At 41.1% G+C, this 20,567-nt stretch overlaps 1 protein-coding gene across 2 annotated transcripts; it reads left to right on the top strand.

The window, feature by feature from the left end:
- The first annotated feature begins 1,321 nt into the window (after nucleotides 1-1,321).
- On the top strand, nucleotides 1,322-16,559 carry LOC110506315 (lysosomal acid phosphatase). Of its 2 annotated transcripts, XM_021585844.3 has the most exons (12): nucleotides 1,540-1,681; nucleotides 2,494-2,629; nucleotides 2,787-2,882; nucleotides 3,116-3,202; nucleotides 3,647-3,799; nucleotides 3,956-4,054; nucleotides 6,345-6,434; nucleotides 8,507-8,639; nucleotides 9,836-9,924; nucleotides 10,306-10,412; nucleotides 11,387-11,562; nucleotides 12,965-16,559. In XM_021585844.3, the coding sequence occupies exons 4-12, from the start codon at nucleotides 3,122-3,124 to the stop codon at nucleotides 13,093-13,095; spliced, it is 1,059 nt and encodes a 352-aa protein (XP_021441519.3). In that variant the 5' UTR covers nucleotides 1,540-1,681; nucleotides 2,494-2,629; nucleotides 2,787-2,882; nucleotides 3,116-3,121; the 3' UTR covers nucleotides 13,096-16,559. The 2 variants fall into 2 exon arrangements, with proteins under 2 accessions (XP_021441518.3, XP_021441519.3); XM_021585843.3 differs by lacking the exon at nucleotides 2,494-2,629 and having other exon boundaries at nucleotides 1,322-1,681.
- The last annotated feature ends 4,008 nt before the right edge of the window (nucleotides 16,560-20,567 follow it).

The raw sequence follows: 20,567 nt of genomic DNA, 5'->3' as shown, positions 1-20,567 counted from the left end.
CACCTTGGCAGAGTACCTATTAACCTATTATTAAACTATTATTACCTACCTACAAATAACCACAGAACTCTAGTACCCTGTGTATATAGCCAAGTTATCATTACTCGTTGTGGATTTATTCCTCTTGTTATTTTATATTAGTACATTTTTCTCCCTGCATTTTCGTGAAGGGCCGTAAGTAATCATTTCATAGTCTACACCTGTTTGAAACAAATATTCAAAACCTAGTTAAATAGCATGAAAAGGGTAGAGTAGGATCAGAGAAACAGAACGCATCTTGAATCACTGGAGAAGTCCATGAGGTAGGGTCTTTGTCCATAGCAGAGAGATATTTGGGTGTGTGAGACTTGACATCAGAAGAGTTACAGGGTGTGTTAAGTGGTGATGCCACTTGCCATCCCTTCAGGTTATTGGCATGAGGTAGGACTAAATACATTTAACCCTCCTGCTGTGTTCCGGTCGGAACGGAAGTTTTCTCTCTGAAAAATGTAGTTCATTTAATCTGATTGTCTTGTGTCCACACAGGCCATCTGAACACACAAAATACATTTAGATGATTTTCATTACATATTGGGTGTTTTATTTAACTTTTGTACACCTGTGGTGTTGCCGGTCAAAATAACCGGTCATTAGAAATTAATGGGTAAGACTACAATTAGTGTACAAAATTGAGTTCAGGCACATGCACATTCAGCAGATGAACACACTTCCTCTTCCAGACCCCCACATACATGTGTGTTTGAGCACACGCTTCCAAGGCAACCCCCACAGGAACCTTTCCCCAATAGAATCCGTTTCCCAAACGGGAACCACACCTGTTGGCATTCTCACATACAATCGCAACATTGTTTCAATAATGTTTAGAACTTTTCTGTAGGCTCTGGTATATATAGCTTTTTTGAGGCCTTGCTCCCAATTCATTCTGTGGCAGCGCAATGACCGAACAATATACTGTATGTGAGGCTCTTGATCATATCTTTGATCGTGACACTGGTGAGGAGAGAGTCCTTGTCAAACTTTGACACAAAGTAGTCTGTGATAAATAGCACAATATCTTTCATCTGAGTATTTGTTATAGTCTAAATAATCCATACATTATGCTTTTTCTTACTCAAAAACTAGTTGTATGAGCTCAGATCAATGAGGCTTACAGACCATAAATAGCACATAGAAGTTCAAAACTTGTAATGTTCACAAGAACTTAAGTTGATAAAAAGATCATTATGTGATAATATATGTATTATTATGGATTTATAATCAGCTATAATGGAGTGGTCATTTTGGACCGGGAACACAGAAATAGTTAACATGAAAATAACACAACAGGGTTAAATCGTGGAGTAGGGTGGTGTTATTTTAATTTTATTACGTTTTTAAAAATGTTTTGTGAGTGTAGTGTTAAATGGTAGGGTATTTGTTTATTTATTTCAAGCAAAGTATAAGGGAGTTGTACTCCAGTCTAGTAGGTGGCCGTAATGCAACATATTGGATGCCAACCGCCGTTAAACCTCCTCGAAGAAGAAGAAGAAGTTTACAAACATATTTTGACGGTTGTATTATATAGCTAATGTGTTCAAGTAACCGGACGTTGACGATGGACTCCACTGTACTGCTTCTATTGACAATGTTCGCTGTTTTAGGTAAAGTTGTTGGAGACAGAAGACTGACATTTGTAACGGTGGTGAGTATGCTGTTAGCTAGAAAAGAATCGCTGAAGCTCGAGACTTATATTTCCCTCACTAACTTTAAACATCAGCAATCTGAGCAGCTACCCAATCTACCTACCTCATCCCCATATTGTTTTTATTTACTTTTCTTCTCTTTTGCACATCAGTATTTCTACTTGCACATCACCATCTGCTCATCTATCACCCCAGTGTTAATTTGCTAAATTGTAATTACTTCGCTACTATGGCCTATTTATTGCCTTACCTCACGTCATTTGCACACACTGTATATAGACTTGATGTTTTTTTTATGTGTTATTGACTGTACGGTTGTTTAACCCATGTGTAACTCTGTGATGTTGTTTGTGTCGCACTGCTGTGCTTTATCTTGGCCAGGTCGCAGTTGTAAATGAGAACTTGTTCTCAACTAGCTTACCTGGTTAAATAAAGGTTAAATAAAAATCATACGGTTGATTTGCAAGTTGACTTGTTTAGCTGAAGTTCGCCAGCTTAGCGTTAACTTGTGTGTGCTAACTAGTGTTCGTTTTAACGTAAACTGGCTTGAGACGCAGTCGTCTCTGACGGTCATTCTTCTCTTTAAATGTTACACAATAAGTGAACTGGCAACGTTAGTAGGTAGCTAACTCTAACTACCTAACATAGCTAGCTGGAATATGTAATGTTACCAAAAGAGGAACTGACGTTAGCTAGCAACATTGTTTTGCCATAGGCTAGCCTGGTAAACGTTATCGAGTCTGGACAGTGTTGTGTAACGTTATCTAGATAACGTTAAGCTAATACGGTTTCACTGTTGCCTGTTTTTTAGGGCTGTACAAGCTACTATGTGACCCCAATGACTATTTCACGTAACGTTAACTAGCTGACTAATAAAGGTCACAAAGAAGAGAGAAATTATTGGATGAACAGCAACACTGGATTGTTGCTATGTTGACTTTGCTCTAGTAAGTGTGGCTATGTTAATGCAAGACAAAATACACATTGATTGAGTTTAGCCTAATTGTGGTGTAGGATCCTGCTTGTGCTGGACATGGGAAAGGCTAGTCCAACCAGTTTGTCACTTGCTTAGAATGTCATGTTTGGGATTTTTTTTTTACCTAGCTCTACCGCCATGGTGACCGATCCCCAGTCAAAGCCTACCCCACTGATCGCTACCAGGAGAGCTCTTGGCCACAGGGCTTTGGACAGCTCTCGCAGGTAAAGTTTAAAAAATGATCAAGTACTGAATTACACTAGCCTGAAACCCAGAACCTGTTTTGCAAACGTTCAACTCTTTGTACTCCGTGTCATGCGAAAGCAATGTTTAGCATGACACTGAGTGGAATGATCCCTCAAACAAACTGGTACCCAAGCATGAGGAAGAATCCTGATGCACTGACGGGTGTGGTTCTTGCTGTACTAATAGCACACCATTTCTGGGATCTCTACAGGAAGGAATGAGGCAGCACTTTGAGCTGGGACAGGTGCTGCGGAAACGCTATCAGGGTTTTCTAAATGACACCTATGACCGACATGAGGTAATTTATGGTTTAGTTCCTTGTTGAAACTATGATGGTCTCACAGACTAATTTAAATTAGAAATGCAAATTGGATCATGGGTATTGCCCAGGTTAAACAAACTGTGGACTCTTCCAAAAATGCACTAGGCTTCTGAGTGGCGCAGTGGTCTAATGCACTGCATCTTATTGCAAGAGGTGTCACTACAGTCCCTGGTTCGAAACCCTGGGCGTGATTGGGAGGCCTATAGGGCGGCATACAATTGGCCCAGCGTCGCCCAGGGTTTGGCCGGGGTAGGCCGTCATTGTAAATAAGAATTTGTTCTTAACTGACTTGCCTAGTTAAGTAAAGGTTTAAGAAGAAAAATCCAAGTAAAACCAGTTCAAGGTTGTAGCCACTGAACTACAAAAGGAAGTATCTTGTTTCAATGATAACCACCCCCCCTCCTATTGTTCTTTGTCTAGATTTCTGTGAGGAGCACAGACTATGACCGGACCTTAATGAGTGCAGAGGCCAACCTTGCAGGATTGTACCCTCCCAATGGATCACAGGTCTTCAACCCATCACTGGAGTGGCAGCCTATTCCTGTTCACACTGTACCCCAGGATGAGGAGAGGGTGAGCAGGGTGATGAGGTCTTGGGTGATATCCAAAGATGGACAACAGCCACAAAATAAAGAAATTCTGAATATGATTTTGTTTTAAATAAATAATATTTAAATAATTGGCTACCTCCATACTAATGTACACATCTAAAATGTCTATCTATTTCAGCTTTTGTCATTTCCCATTCCGGGTTGCCCTCGTTATAAAATCCTCATGATTGAGACTGAACGCACAGAAAAGTACCTCAACATGACATTTCTATACAAAGTAAGTGGCACTGCAGTCACTGGAATTAAGGTGATGACTGGCTAATGAGGCTTGAGACTTATTCTTATGAAATGTGATTACCTTATCATTAACTGTCTATGGCTTGAGTCTTCACAATTCATCTTTAGATTCATCACGCCCCTAACCCCGCCTGACCTAAAGTCATGAAATTCTCAACATAGGTGCCACCATGGCAGACCCATTAGGTCCGCCATGGTGGATTTTCCACTATTTAGAAAAACACTAAAAACGCTACTCTTCTGGCACCGAATGGCCGATCTTCACAAAACTTGATATGTTGCGTCTATGGACAAAGGTCTCTCAATGCAATACTTTTCAGACTAGTATCTAAAACAACATGGCCGCTATTGACCAGTAAACATTCACAAGGGGCATGGTCTGGCTCATAAATGCATATACAGTGCATTCGGAAAGTATTCAGATCCATTGACTTTGTCCTCATTTTTAAAATTTTATTCTTATTCTAAAATGGATGAGAATTTTTTTAAATAATCCTGAACAATCTCCACACTACCCCATAATGAAAATTGGCAAATGTATTAAAAATGAACACATACCTTATTTACATAACTACTCAGACCCTTTGCTATGAGACTAGAAATTGAGCTTAGATGCATCCTGTTTCCATTGATCATTGTTGATGTTTCTACAACTTGATTGGAGTCCACCTGTGTTAAATTCAATTGATTGGCCATGATTTGGAAAGGCAAACACCGGTCGGTCTATATAAGGTCCCACAGTTGACAATGCAAAAACCAAGCCATGAGGTCAAATGACTTGTATGTAGAGCTCTGAGACAGGATTGTGTCAAGGCACAGATCTGGGGAAGGGTACCAAAACATTTATGAAGCATTTGAAGGTCCTGAGGAACACCGTGGCTTCCATCATTCTTAAATGGAATTAGTTTGGAACCACCAAGACTCGTTCTAGAGCTGTACTGTTTACAATCGGGGGAGAAGGGCCTTGGTCAAGGAGGTGACCAAGAACCGGATGGTCACTCTGACAGCGCTCCAGAGTTCCTCTGTGAAGATGGGAGAACCTTCCAGAAGGACATCCATCTCTGCAGGACTCCACCAATCAGGCCTTTTATGTTAGTGGCGAGATGGAAGCCACAACTCAGTAAAAGGCATGTGACATCCCGCTTGGAGTTTGCCAAAAGGCACCTAAAGGACTCAACCATGAGAGAAACAAGATTCTCTGGTCTGATTGAATTCTTCTCCTGAATGCCAAGCGTCACGTCTGGAGGAAACCTGGCACCATCCCTACGGCAAAGCATGGGGGTAGCAGCATCATGCTGTGGAGACATTTTTCAGTGGCAGGGACTGGGAGACCAGTCAGGATTGAGGCAAAGATGAATGGAGCAAAGTACAGAGAGATCCTTGATGAAAACCTTCAGAGCGTTCAGGACTTCAGACTGGGACTAAGGTTCACCTTCCAACAGTACAATGACCACAAGCACACAACCAAGACAAAGCAGGAGTGGCTTTGGGACAAGTCTCTGAAAGTCCTTGAGTGGCCCAGCCAGAGCCCGGACTTGAACCCAATCGAATATCTCTGAAGAGACCTGAAAATAGCTGTGCAGCGACGCTCCCCATCCAACCTGACAGAGCTTGAGAGGATCTGCGGAGAAGAATGGGAGAAATTCCCCAAATACAGGTATGCCAAGCTTGTAGCGTCATACCGAAGGCTACAAGCTGTAATCGCTGCCAAAGGTACTTCAACAAAGTACTGAGTAAAGGGTCTGAATACTTAAGTAAATGTGATATTTCAGTTTTAATAAATTAGCTAACATTTCAACAACAAAAAATGCCTTGTCATTATGGGTATTTTGTGTAGATTGATTGGGGGGGTACTACTTCATCAAACTTCATCAATTTTAGAATAAGGCTGTAATGTAAGAACATGTGGAAAAAGTCATGGGGTCTGAACTTTATGAATGCACTGTAAATCAGTCAAGGATATTTGTTGTAACAATTTATTACACATTGCAAACACTGTCAAGACACAACATGTACAAGAACATTCATATCGAACACAGTGGCGCTAGTGGGCACATGTTTACATTGCTGAATCTATTTAACTCCGTCTAGGGGGGTGCAGCATCACTTGCGGGGGACAACGTGTTTGCTGTTGCCTTGTTTCTACCTTGTTTTGAATTTCTTCTCCATCACTTGCCAACCACATGTTGAGCTGTCAAAGCTGTGTCGACAATCTTAACTTTGAATGCCCCTTGTCTAGATTATCATTGTTTGATCCTTTGCTTTTACAGGATCTAATAGCAACGGTACGGGAGAAAACTGGTCTGAAGAACACCACCATTGAGACTGTTTGGAGTGTCCATGACACCCTGTTCTGTGAGGTAAGCAGCGTATTACCTATAATAAACTCTGCAAAAATAGAAATGTCCCCTCACTGTCAACTGCGTTTCTTTTCAAACTTAACAAGTTTAAATATTTGTATGAACATAAGATTCAACAACTGAGAGACAAACTGAACAAGTTCCACAGACATGTGACTAACAGACATGGAATAATGTGTCCCTGAACAAAGTGGGGGTCAAATGTAACAGTCACCAGCTGCATTAAGTACTGCAATGCATATCCTCCTCATGGACTGCACCAGATTTGCCAATTCTTACTGTGAGATGTTACCCCACTCTTCCACCAAGGCACCTGCAAGTTCCCAGACATTTCTGGGGGGAATGGCCCTAGCCCTCACCCTCCGATCCAGCAGGTCCCAGACGTGCTCAATGAGATTGAGATCCGGGCTCTTCGCTGGCCATGGCAGAACACTGACGTTCCTGTCTTGCAGGAAATCACACACAGAACGAGCAGTATGGCTGGTGGCATTGTCATGCTGGAGGGTCATGTCAGGATGAGCCTGCAGGAAGGGTACCACATGAGGGAGGAGGATATCTTCCCTGTAACGCACAGCTCAGTCCGATGATGCTGTGACACACCGCCCCAGACCATGACGGACCCTCCACCTCCCAATCAATCCCACTCCAGAGTACAGGCCTCGGTGTAACGCTCATTCCTTCGACGATAAACGCCAATCTGACCATCACCCCTGGTGAGACAAAACCGCAACTCGTCAGTGTATAGCTTTTTTTGCCAGTCCTGTCTGATCCGGCGACGGTGGGTTTGTGCCCATAGGCGATGTTGTTGCCGGTGATGTAAGGCAGGTCCTCACCAAACAACAGGCCTACAAGCCCTCAGTCCAGCCTCTCTCAGCTTATTGCGGACAGTCTGAGCACTGATGGAGGGATTGTGCGATCCTGGTGTAACTCGGGCAGTTGTTGTTGCCATCCTGTACCTGTCCCGCAGGTGTGATGTTCGGATGTACCGATCCTGTGCAGGTGTTGTTACGTGGTCTGCCACTGCGAGGACGATCAGCTGTCTGTCCTGTCTCCTTGTAGCGCTGTCTTAGGCGTCTCACAGTACGGACATTGCAATTTATTGCCCTGGCCACATCTACAGTCCTCATGCCTCCTTGCAGCATGCCTAAGGCATGTTCACACAGATGAGCAGAGACCCTGGGCATATTTCTTTTGGTGTTTTTCAAAGTCAGTAGAAATGCCTCTTTAGTGTCCTAACTGTGACCTTAATTGCCTACCGTCTGTAAGCTGTTAGTGTCTTAATGACTGTTCCACAAGTGCATGTTCATTAATTGTTTATGGTTCATTGAACAAACAATGGGTTAGTGTTTAGTGTTTTAAAACCGTGTTTTAAACCCTTTACAATGAAGATCTGTGAAGTTATTTGGACTTCTACAAATTCTTTGACAGGGTCCTGAGTTTAGCTATAATTCCTTATAATTGTGTCACTTTGCTTACTATCAATGTAGTATATATTGCGAAACATTACAGAATTTCCACCGTACAGTTTGCCATAAATCATGCAGATTGAGTCCATGTTAAACTTTTAAGTTGGGATGTGAAATATTCCCACAGCCAATGTTTTAGGTAGCGAAGGAACCACAGTGGTTTATGGAAGTGAAAACCGAACTGTGACCCTGTGGCTACTCAGCCTTGTGACCGTTGCGACGTGAGGGAAGTCATGCTTTACTCTGGTCAGCTGAAATAAACCTGCCATGTAGAAACATTTGGGAAGGGCTGGGGAGACACAAAGGCAGCAATGTGGTCATTCATTGTCTCCAGCCAGATTAAAACTATTTATTTGTATTTCACGAAACTTGTTAATCAAGAAATGTTGCCTATACCTACTTTAATTTCATTGGTGGTTATATTGTTAACCTTGTTTTATTGGCTGTTCTACACTAATGGTAGCAATATCATACTATTTTACTTTAGAGACGGACAACAGCATGTAGATTGAATGATATTATCTTACTAACATTGTTGTGTAGTTTCACCTTGATTCAGTGTCATGAGCATATTGGTTTTTTTGTTCTCCATATATGGCATTTCAGGCAAGGCACAACATGACTGCTCCTGACTGGGTGACCCCTGAGATCATGGATGATCTGAGGAAGCTCAAAGACTTTGGCTTTGAAATCCTGTTTGAGGTCTACAAGCATCAGGAGAAAAGCCGTCTCCAAGGAGGTACTGTCAGAATGGGAAGGGCAGAAACGTGTTTCAGCTTAGCTATCTACATTTCCTTTTGCATGTGCTATTTAGTGATGGCCATGGCTGCTGTCGGAGGTAACTGTCCCGTCCCACTTCCCTGGTTTCCTTTTCCCCACACCTGGGCCCATTTTTTTTTTTTCAAAAGTTCTATCTGGATTTCACCTGTCGGATAGGTTTAAATGTATAGAATGAATAGAACAGATGAATGGAGACTCCGGTTCTATTTTAATGCGTTATTCCTATCCGATTTGCCGAAATCCAGATAACTTAAAATAAATAAAATGGGCCCTGAAGATTACGAATCACATTTTGCTCATGTTTCGTCACCTCTACTTTACGTGCAAATATTTGTGGTCACCCTCCCTTTTTTATTTTTCTCTCTGTCAATCATGAAATGATAATTATTCAGGTTTTACTGGTGAAACGTCCATGCAGCATCTGCATACCAACCATTTGATCTCAATCAGATTCATGGGGATAAGCATTTAGATCTTCTTGAAGTAGCCTACAGTGAGCACATTTTTGAGCATATTGTTTTAACATATTAGCATGTTTCAGTCAAAGCACACTTTTTGTCTTGTGCTGTTGGGTTTTGGCCACATGAGAGAGATGTGACCGTTTGCACAATGTGGTGTTTATTGTCTTACAGTAATGTTATACAATAGTATTCTACATAACAGAATTGAATATAATACCATCATTATACGCTCTTGCAGACATTGCTTCAGCTTTGATCTTACTTTAGTAGATAAGCACCATTTGCCAGAGAAGCCTGTGCTCTACGAGTAGAGTACAGGCTGTGTGCAAAGTAGAGGGTCCCGCACATGTGCAGAAGCTTCGGGACCTTCAGCTGTCAGGAAGAGGGGTCCAGAAAAATTGGATTGGCAGCCACTCTGTTTAGTTATTGCATTTTCATCATATGGCCCTCAAATATATGAAAGTGATTAGAGATTTGAATATGCATTCATGCATCTTTGGCTTAGTACGCTCATCTCAAACGATTAAACTACTTTGCACATCATCAAGATGAAGACTAGCCCCACAACCAACATTGAAGTCAGCTGATGTTTTATGTAATGGCAATAGCACTGAAGGAAGGAGATAAGAGATGGTAAATCTTCTCATTGTCTACTTAACTGCTAACTATAGGCTTTTACTACTCCATCAAATAGGTGTCCTCTTGGGTAGCATTGTAAATAACATCTCAGAGTCTGCACTTCCCGACTCCAATCGCCGTCTGAAGATGATGATGCTCTCTGCGGTAAGCTTTTAAATCTTGTGCATGGTCTCCTTTTTACGTGGATGCCTTGGACTGTTTGCTGCAAATTGTTCATCTAATGCAGGGACGGGCAACTGGTGGCCCATGCGACCGGCAGCCCCCATTTTTGTAGCTGTCACTCAATTAGCCCATGTCAGCACATTTTTGGGGGGGGATTGAAAGTTAACTAAACTTGTAGTAAGCATGGACAAATTACTGTCCGGGTGGGGCCATTGCTCATCAGTTATCATATTAACAACTGCAAACATTTTTGTCTCTTATGGCAAAATGTGTTGAATTGCAGCAAATGTAAAACGGACACATTTTCTCTACGCCCCGTGGCAAAATGTGCCGAATGCATGAGTCTTTTGTGTTACTTTTCAGCATGACACCACCATTGTGGCTCTGCAGTCAAGTTTGAGTATCTTCAATGGAAAGCAGCCGCCCTATGCCTCCTGCCACATATTTGAACTCTATCAGGAGGACAACGGGTAGGTTGTACTGTGATGGAATAAGACCCTTGTTAATAGCTGTACCAAACTGTGTGTAGTTATTATATACTGTGTTATCTTGTGAACTGGCTTAGATAAGCAACGTTTGGTCAAATAAAATAAAAAATTCAGTACTAGTCATGTTTCAACACCTACTCGTTCAAGGGTTTTTCTTTATTTATACTATTTTCTACATTGTAGAATAATAGTGAAGATAACAACACATATGGAGTCATATAGTAACCAAAAAAGTTCTACGACTACTGGTTGGTTGTTTGCAGCAATTTGACCATGAAGGCCTGATTTAACGCAGTCTCTAAACAGTTGATGATGAGATTTGTCTGTTACTTGAACTCAATTTCTGAGGCTGGAAACTCTAATGAACGTATCCTCGGTAGCAAAGGTAACTCTGGGTCTTCTTGATGGTTTTTGCAACTGCACTTGAAGAAACTTTCAAAGTTCTTGAAATTATCCCGGATTGACTGCCCTTCATGTCTTAAAGTAATGATGGACTGTTGTTTCTCTTTGCTTATTTGAGCTGTTCTTGCCATAATATGGACTTGGTCTTTTACCAAATAGGTCTATCTTCTGTATACCACCCCTACCTTGACACAACACAACTGACTGGCTCAAACGCATGAAGAAGGAAAGAAATATCACAAATGAACTTTTAACGAGGTACACCTGTTCATTGAAATGCATTCCAGGTGAATACCTCATGACAGCTTTGCACACTTGGCATTTTCTCAACCAGCTTCATCAAGGAAAAGGGTGGCTAATCTCAAATATATTTTTGGGTTACTACATGATTCCATATGGGTTATTTCATAGTTTTGATGTCTTCACTATTATTCTACAATGTAGAAAATAGTACAAATAAATACCTTGAATGAGTAGGTGTCCAAACTTTTGACTGGTGCTTATATCTGATTGAGATCTGCTGTCAGTCTAATATAGGAGTCTATCCCATCTAGATCATTCACAGTGGCCATGTTTTATCGCAATGACACCACAAGAGCGCCATACCAACTGGCTATACCTAGCTGTGACCTCTTCTGCCCCCTGGAGGACTTTGTGCGCCTCACCAAACCATCCATCCCAGAGGATTGGGACAAGGAGTGCATGGTTGAGTCTCCTACAAAGGATACAGGTATGATGGGAGTAACATGGGCCGTTTGAAAAAGAGCCTCGAAGCAATAGAATGTGTTGAATAAGGGTTATTCCACTTTCAAGGGATACTTTGGGATTTTGCCAGGGGCCGTTTATCTACTTCTCCAGTGTCAGATGAACTCGTGGCTACCATTTTTTTTTTCTGTCTGTATTTTGAAGGAAGTTGCAAACTAGCATTACCCATAGACTTCCAGTCATTGCGCTAACGCCAGTTAGCAGTGGCTTGCGAAACTACCTCTAACTTCCTTCATACTGGACACAGATACATAAACATGGTATCCACGGGTTCACCTGACTCTGGGGAAGTAGATAAAGGGCCTCATTGCCAAAATCCCGAAGGTATCCCTTTAATTAAAATGGTGCAAAGAAAGAGGATTTTGAAACCTACCGTCTCAGATTGTTCTGAAACGGTTTCTGTAGTTAGAAACAGATAAGCATTCATTCAACATTATTTTGTTGAAATGTAATTTGATCTCTGAGAAATTAACCTAATTAATTGCACCTAAATTAGCAATTTTTTTTCCTAATGATAGGTTGCATATATTCTATATAGTACCTCGCATCCAATTTGGACCAAACTTCTTCCTATCAATGAGTAAGATATTCAAAACAATTGTCAAAAGCCACCTATAGAGCCCCTCCACACCAATACCACCCCAACAACAGAATACATTTTTATTTGAGATGTATTAATGCAGGGGTTCCCAAACTTTTTTGTGCCAACTCTATTTCTATGGGCATAAGCACTGTTCACACCCCTCTTGTTGGTGGAGTCAAGTCATATATAGCTCTCTAAGGCATGCAATAACTGACAAGAGCAAAACTGATAATGCTCTATCCAATTTTGAAATTGCATCTTGTGCATTCTACTATTACAACTTTCAAGAGTAAGTTAAAGCTGTACTGAGTTCCTGGTAATACCATTATGTATGATGGGACATAAAACAAATGACTTTAATGACTAATTTACCTGAACTGGTGGGAAGTACACTACCAAATTCACTGGGATTACATATAATGACAAAACAATACTCAAACTGCAGTTCAATACTATTTTTGGGGGTGATTTCTCATGTTTTACACATTGGTAGGAAGACGTTTGGACCAAATCATATGTTGGGTACTATATTTATTAAATATATTATATGAATCAAATAAAATTTAAAATGGCCAATTTTGGGGTGTAATTAGCTGCATTTCAGAGATCAAATTATATTTCAACAAAATAAAGTGGCAGGAATGCTTATCTTATGTTTCTAACTGCAGAAACTACTTCAGAACATTCTGAGATGGTGGGTGTCATGGCTTGCTGATTTGGCATGGAACGACTAATAATGTGTGTTTGACATATCTACTGTGTCTTTCTCTGGTCCAATCATCAGAGGTGGTCATCGGACTAGCAGTTTGTGGCTGTTTGCTCTTCCTCCTTATCGTCCTCCTGCTCGCTGTGCTTTGTCGGCAACGTGATCCCTCCGACGGCTACAGTCACATTCACAATGAGATTGAATCTTGACAAAAGTACAAACTCCACCGTAGGCAGGATTCATGGGAGAGTGAAGATGTTGTTTGAATGCCTCCCAGATCTGCCCTCTGGTGGGGGATGCAGGAAAAGGGAACACTAGACTCCTTTTTAGTGCAATTTTTATTTTAAACTTTTTACATTTAAAAAAAAAGATTTTTCCTTCAAAGGGGACTGTGACCTTTCACCAAAAATGCACAGAAACTTACTGGGGAGGACAAAGGTTATCTAGTCTTCTAGTCAACTGTTGTCATGGTAAGTATTCCTAAGCTTGTGAATGAAGTTGTTTACTGCATTCGGACAAAAATGGCTTTTTTAATGTTTTCAAATGCTACTTGTACTCATGGGTCCAAGTCACCTGACCAGCATTCTTACAAAATGTGGACCACTGGATGCTTCATGCTTGTTTGATTCTCCACTTGGAAAATAATGATCATTGTGACACTGAACCCGAGGGAGGACTGCTTGTGCTTCATTCTTCCAAGGAACAGATTTTGGCCGACTGTACTGCACATTCTTCTACCAAGTCTTTTGATAAAGAATACTATTCATTTCCTCTGGTGGTGATTGTCATGGTACTTGGAGAAGCCTTAACATCATGGTAGTCTTGGTAAAGGCTTTGCTCTATATGTCAGAGGCATGTACTACTAACAAGCCTGTCATGCTTTGTGCCTAGGGCTGTTAGATTCAATCTAAGGCACAGTAATTCATTTATTTGCTGAAAAAGCTACATGTATCTAACAGTGTGACTGCCCTCTTTCTGCTCTTTTAAAACTGCCTCTGAGGTTTAGACTTTTTTTTTAAGGAAGGTAAAGTTTTTTTTTTTTTTTTTCCCCCAAAGTAAAACAAAAAAATATTACAATATAAATACAGTATGATCCCTTTAAGTTAGTGAGTGCAGTGTCCCCCACTGAGTTCCCATCAAACAAGTCACTCTGACCAAGGTAAAGACAGCTTCAGGTTGGATATTCAACGGATATCCGCCTGTAGTTTTCCTTACATCCAGCAACCGCAGTTAGGAACAGTCAACCGTGACAAATCACATTTTTCAAATTTCAATAGCTCTTTAACCGTTACTCCTAAAACTTTCAAAACTGGTTCTAGCTAACCTGATGGCATAGACACACATTGCACTTTTTTTTTTTTTGGTCAATTTACATCTCGCACTATTTTAAATTATCTATAATTTTTTTAAACATTTCAATAGCTCCTTGGTTATGTGACCTGACTTCAAACAAGGTTCAGAATGTACACTCAGCGGGCCTACACATTGCACACCCTTTAGTTAGTCCATTTTAATCTCACAAGATTTTACATGAATTTTGTAAATGTTCTAATTTCATTAGCTCCTTGGTCATGTGACCTGACTTCAAACAAGGTTCAGAATGTCCAATGACTACCCTTGTATATTGCACACTCTTTAGTTTATCCATTTACATCTCACACGATTTTACATTTAATTTTTCAAACTGTATAATTTCAATTTCTCCTTGGTAATGTGACAGACTGACCTCAAACTACTTTCAGAATGTCCACGGACTGGTGGAGACGGGCGCCACGAGGCATCCAGTGCGGTAATGCGGCCGATCCCGGAGAAGCTGGCGGGAGCCCTGGAATGGGTATGCCACGAGGGAGGGGCCCAAGCCCTGGAAAGCGTTGCTGTTTCGGCAGCATTCGGTGAGCTCTCCCTGGCTCTTGAAAGTCCGGGGGAGAGGGTGTAAATCTCGCGCCGGGCAATATTACTTTACTATATCCGCAGCAGGTCTCCAAGGTGAACAGCCTCTGGCATGTTATAACAGTGTCGGTAAGGGAAGTTGGCAAAAAACATCCGTAACTTCGGGATAAGGTTTGGCTCTAAGGGCTGGGCTCGAACCGTGGCTGGGGGAGCAGTCCCTCCGTCACCCTCCTCTCACCACCATTTCATTGTGTGGTCCATCTTGTGGTCTCGCAAGGGGCTGCGTGCTGGGATTCGTTGGGATGGTGTCCGTCGGCAGGCCGAAGGCGGACTGGTGGGGGGTTGGGTCCGGCGATTGGTGGCGGCAACTCTGGAAGCACGCCAGGCCCTTCTCACGGATCTCTCCAGCTATGGCGCTCGCCTGCCCCACGCATTGTAGGTGGCGAGGTCGCCTCAAGTCTAGTGAGCGTAGAGGAGGAGACTAGACCCAATGGCCCTGCAGGGATAGGGCATTGCATGGATCTGGCTCATGCCCTACGAATTGGGGAGAGGTATCTCCAGCTTGTCTGGGGAGGGAGGCCTACGTCTGTGGGTAGTACCATCCATGCCCAGGGATTTGTATGTAGCAGAGCAGCTCACTCGCTGCAATATATTGAAAGTCAGCCCTCGAGCACTCAGGCCATGGATGTTGGTGTGAGGACAGCAGAAAAAAGCGGGCGGATCACCCAGAGCCTGTTTTTGAATTACCACGTGCACAGAGCCTGTTTCGACAGCGGGACTGTAGACGTTTTAGTAATTCCAGGGAGTAAGCCAAGGGAAAGGGGTGTTGACCGGGTAGGGAGAGTAGGTGTGGAGGTCTGTAGTTCCAGGGAGTAAGCTATACACACTCAGGCCCAGAGAGAGGGCGGTCAGAAAGTATAGGCCTAGAGACCAGGAATCAGAGGTCACCAGGTCAATAGGGGGCCTGCCTGGAGGTCAGGAAGGTCCAAGTGAATAGGTGTGTGTGACACTGTCCTTCAGGGGTGCAGAGCAGGCAACTTAATGTAAAATCGTTTGAGATGAAAATGGACAAACTGAAGGGTGTGCAATGTGTAGGCCCACTGAGTGTACATTCTGAACCTTGTTTGAAGTCAGAAGGTCACATGACCAAGGAGCTATTGAAATTCAAATGTAAAAAAAGTTTGTACATAGGGAGCATAAACAAACCAATTCAACTAGGAATACAAAATGCTACTCACACATGTTTATTAGCTTTGCAAAGTGAATTAATGTCCAAATCGTGAAAATAAGACCTGTGCTGTAACACAATCTAACCATGAATAAAAGTCCAATGTTGGTAGTGACTGCCCATGACTGCTTAACAATTATTAACCATTATTCATATTACTTTACTATAATTTATAATAGGGCCTATTGTTTAACCAGACATCTGATTCAAGTTGTCCAGCTGGTTTTTGTAGACATCATGGCCCCAATAATAATGTCTCCATTTTATCACATCGCTACGTGACGGACTGGAGAGTAATTCTTATCTGTAATATTTTGTATTAAATCATGAACAATTGGTTTCACCGTAGTGCTTGAATTATGCTGTTTAACATAAAATCATTCATGTCCTGATATGCTGGAAATTAGTTGTAAGAATTTTTTGCACTGGGAATTCGCAATACTTTATTTGATTTGAGTCACTGTTTGCATATGGATTGCTTAAACTGTATGTTGAGTGTCTTATCAATAATGTTGTTTTATGGCACCTGTTCAATAAATGGTTCTGTTCTTAAAATGTATTTGGGTCAATACTTGTTCCGAAAGGGGGGTGTACAGGTAACTGATAAAATGTGTCTTTAATTGGGCGTTGGGCCGCCGGAACCGCCTCAATGTGTCTGCATAGATTCTACAAGGAGGGGGGGGGACCTGACCCAAGTTGAGCCCGAGTAAATGGAACGTACAGTGATTCCATTTTTATCCACTTCTCTCTATGCGTAATCTGACCTTGAATTTAAAGATTCAGAACAACAGAATATCATGCGATTCACCTGCTATTATATTTGGGTGGAGATCAACGAAATGAAAGTGTGGTGCAGATTTGACAACAGATACGCTGTATTCTGACCTTGACTTAATTCCCCTCATTCCACCACCTTTACGCGCAATTAATAAGGTCCGGCAACCTGCCGGTTCCAAGTGAAACGACATCTTTCTTTTCCCCGATGGAATTAACACAATTCTCCATGCACTGTAATTTACAAATTGATAAAAGCTAGGTAAATGAGTGAACTATTTGGGGAAGGGGATTGTAAAACGAAATAACATTTGTTTTAGATCTATTTTACCTGGAGACATATGTGACACCAGTCATATGGCAGGAAAGTGAAGGATATTAACATAATGTATCACCTTTTCCACAGTGAAGTTTATGAAATGCTGGCTTTATGACCTTTTCAGGGATGATATTTGGAGAGCCAATCTGTAGGCTTCGTAGCCATGCGCAAATGACCGTATAGCGTCAAACCTACAGTTGATTTATGATTACGAGGGTAGATTTATAGGACTACTGTTAAACCCCTATTGTACTCTTTTCTCACCTAATATTTAATCGATGTATCAACTGAATATGGCAACTTTCAGGATGAATCAAACCACTGTATCTTTGATCCTCCCATATATTTTGTGCAGAAAAGCTCTCCAAACCGTTGTTTGTATTATTCATGAATACTTTCCTAACCCTAAATAATATACAATATCAGATTTTTAAAGCTACCAATTGGTGCTAAAAATGTTCACTATATTTTAGTGAGTCTGTCAAGAAAATGTAAAGGTAAGGTGAATTTAGAATAAGTGAGACACTTTTTTTGCATTTCCAAATTCTTTTTTCGACATCTATCCAACACATTAGCCCAACACGTGATACATTTCTAAAATCCTCAAGATGTTTCCTAATGTCACTGATTTACCATGTGCTTTGTGGGGTAGGCTTCCTGTTTGAAGCTTGCTCTTCATGTCAATGAAGTGATGTAATTTTGACCATGTGGTTTCTCTGCAGGGGCTTAGTACCAATAGTAATGATTTTCTCTTGTCAGAACAATAAATAAATACGCCAATATTAAGCTGTCCCAGTTTATGTCCCACTCTTTCTGAATCCACACTACACAATTTTAAAGGGGTGGCTTTAGATAAATGTGCTGAAAACCCTATTGAATTAACTTTTCGAGAGTCTGTTGACCAGCAAGTGGGAGGGTTTTCACCAGTTGAATTTAACTTGCCTAGTCAAAGGTTAAATTAATAAATGAAATGTGATCAACACATGCAAGGGAACCACACCTGCAAACATTTTTGTCATGTTCTGTGTTTTCCGGACAAGTTGGGCTACTTTGAAAACGATGTCGCGGGTGAAAATGTATTGGCCGCGGATTGCAGGTTTTTGGCCCATTTCTAAATTGCACGTCGTCCGCCATGGCATTTCTCTTAAAAATGTAGATATATTTCATTGTGACCTGCTGCTGACTGTCTGGCAGTGACGCAGGCTGTTGCTGAGTTAGTGAGGAGGGCGGTGTATGTGTTTGTTTTGTTGATGGGAAGGGCCAGAGGGTGGGGTGTGTGTTTGTTGATGGAACATTAAAGTTATTTGCTGAGTCACGTAAGCGAGAGGAGAGAGAGCAGCACAACTTTTCACCAGTTGTAAGTAGGCTATTTAGATTGTCATTATGGAGACACTTATTTCCAACCCTTTTTCCATAAAACATAATACGCAAGAACTAATGCACAACCAATAAATGATGGAGACAAAGTACTGGAAAACGACTTGGAGCACTAGAGCTCATTACGTAAATTCGCTCGGAGGTGGTTTAAACTGCATTCTATTGTTGACTGCTTAGATAATACTGTATCAAGCGAAGGGCTTTATGCATGCTCAGTTATTTGGTGTCGGGGGCAGCCGGAGTTGACATTTGAAATGGTAGTTATGGAACTCTCGTGTGGTTCTTTTGAAAGGGTAAAAGTCCTCAATTAAACTGACATTAGGCTAAATGTGGAGAATTATATATTTGCCCCTGTTGGCCATCAAGTAGACTATTAATGTATATGCCATTGTAGGTTACCATTTGATAAAATACATATGTTGAAATGTTCATCACTGGAGTCATTGCAAATCAATTTGTGCCACTTGTGTAGCCTACCAGGAGTTGGCAAACCAATTTCATTTTACAACTTGTGTACGCTACTGTAGACTATCTCAAATTACATGTAGGCCTATCAGGGGCTATAGTCTACCTGCCTTTAGCTAAGCAAACTATGGCAAAATTGAATTCAGTCTGTAGCCTATTGAAATGACAAGTCAATCTCGCAAAATGGCCATTTATAACAGTTTGTAGTCTTAACATCTGGCACAATAACAGCACAATTGCCATAAAATAGCCTAACATTAGTTTTTGTTCATCCAAGTGTTTCTTGCTCAGAGATTGAGATCCTCTGTCCAACTTTCATCACTCAAACACTCTTGTCAGATGTATCTATAGTTATGCACATGCCAAAGGGGATTTATTTACATTTATAAACCTGGTTCGAGCCCTGAATGCTGATTGGCTGAAAGCCGAGGTATATCAGGCCATATACCACAGGTACGGCGAAACATTACTTTTTACTGTTCTAATTACAGTGGTAACCAGTTTATGATAGCAATAAGGCACCCCGGGGATTTGTGGTATATGGCGAATATACCACAAATCCCCGGCCAAACGGCTGTATCCAAGCACTCCGTGTTGCATCTTGCTTAAGAACAGCCCTTAGCCGTGGTATATTGGCCATATACCATAACCCTGGTGCATAATGATGTAATAAAGGAACTTGAATATGTGGCAAGAGAAAATATAATTTGCCCTTATTAAACCCATCAATGGATGTTGATTCAACTCGTTTGACTGCAATGATTAAGCAATGTCATAGCTTGCAATAATTATAATTTTAAGGGATGCTCAAATTTAGCTTACACGTTACTATGATATTCCTTCTTAATTGGCTCGATAACGTTATGGAAAAGTGTGTATATGTACTGCTTCAGTAGTTTTTTGTGGTATCTGTGCTTTACTCTTTATATTTTTGACAACTTTTACTCCACTACATTCCTAAAGCTAAAGAAAATAATGTACTTTTTACTCCTTACATTTTCCCTGACACCACAAAAGTACATTTTGAATGCTTAGCAGGACAGAGAAATTGTCTAATTCACGTACTTATCAACAGAACATCCCTGGTCATCCCTACTGCCTCTGATCTGGCAGACTCACTAAACACAAATGCTTCGTTTGTGAATTTTGTCTGAGTGTTGAACTGTGCCACTGGCTATCCGTAAATTCTATAAAAATAAAAAAAAATTGTGTTGTCTGGTTTGCTTAATATAAGACATTTTAAATGATTTATACTTTTACTTTTGATACTTAAGTACATTTAAAACCAAATACTTTTAGACTTCCTCAAGTAGTATTTTACTGGGTGACTTCATCTCAGGCACAGCTCCAGAGGGGTATACTAAAATGCTGGTTCGAGGAGTTAGCACGGTAACTTTGGTCGGCTGGGAGTTCAACTGGTTATACGAAAGTGGCTCACCTTTTTGACAGGTACATTTACAGTGCCTTGCGAAAGTATTTGGCCCCCTTGAACTTTGCGACCTTTTGCCACATTTCAGGCTTCAAACATAAAGATATAAAACTGTATTTTGTTGTGAAGAATCAACACAATCATGAAGTGGAACGACATTTATTGGATATTTCAAACTTTTTTAACAAATCAAAAACTG

This window comes from Oncorhynchus mykiss, chromosome 26, assembly GCF_057628025.1.
Source record: "Oncorhynchus mykiss isolate SJ-2025 chromosome 26, ASM5762802v1, whole genome shotgun sequence".
Lineage (NCBI taxonomy): Eukaryota > Metazoa > Chordata > Actinopteri > Salmoniformes > Salmonidae > Oncorhynchus > Oncorhynchus mykiss.
The sequence above is the reverse complement of the archived record's forward strand: the minus strand, read 5'-3'. Positions and strand labels throughout refer to the sequence as shown.

What these genes read in the sequence shown, in the direction of transcription:
- LOC110506315 (XM_021585843.3), top strand. Translation starts at nt 1,568, where the DNA reads ATGTGTTCAAGTAACCGGACGTTGACGATGGACTCCACTGTACTGCTT. An exon ending in ACATGACATTTCTATACAAA is followed by an intron (nt 4,055 to 6,344) that starts GTAAGTGGCACT and finishes TTGCTTTTACAG; the next exon opens with GATCTAATAGCAACGGTACG. An exon ending in GTCTCCTACAAAGGATACAG is followed by an intron (nt 11,563 to 12,964) that starts GTATGATGGGAG and finishes TCCAATCATCAG; the next exon opens with AGGTGGTCATCGGACTAGCA.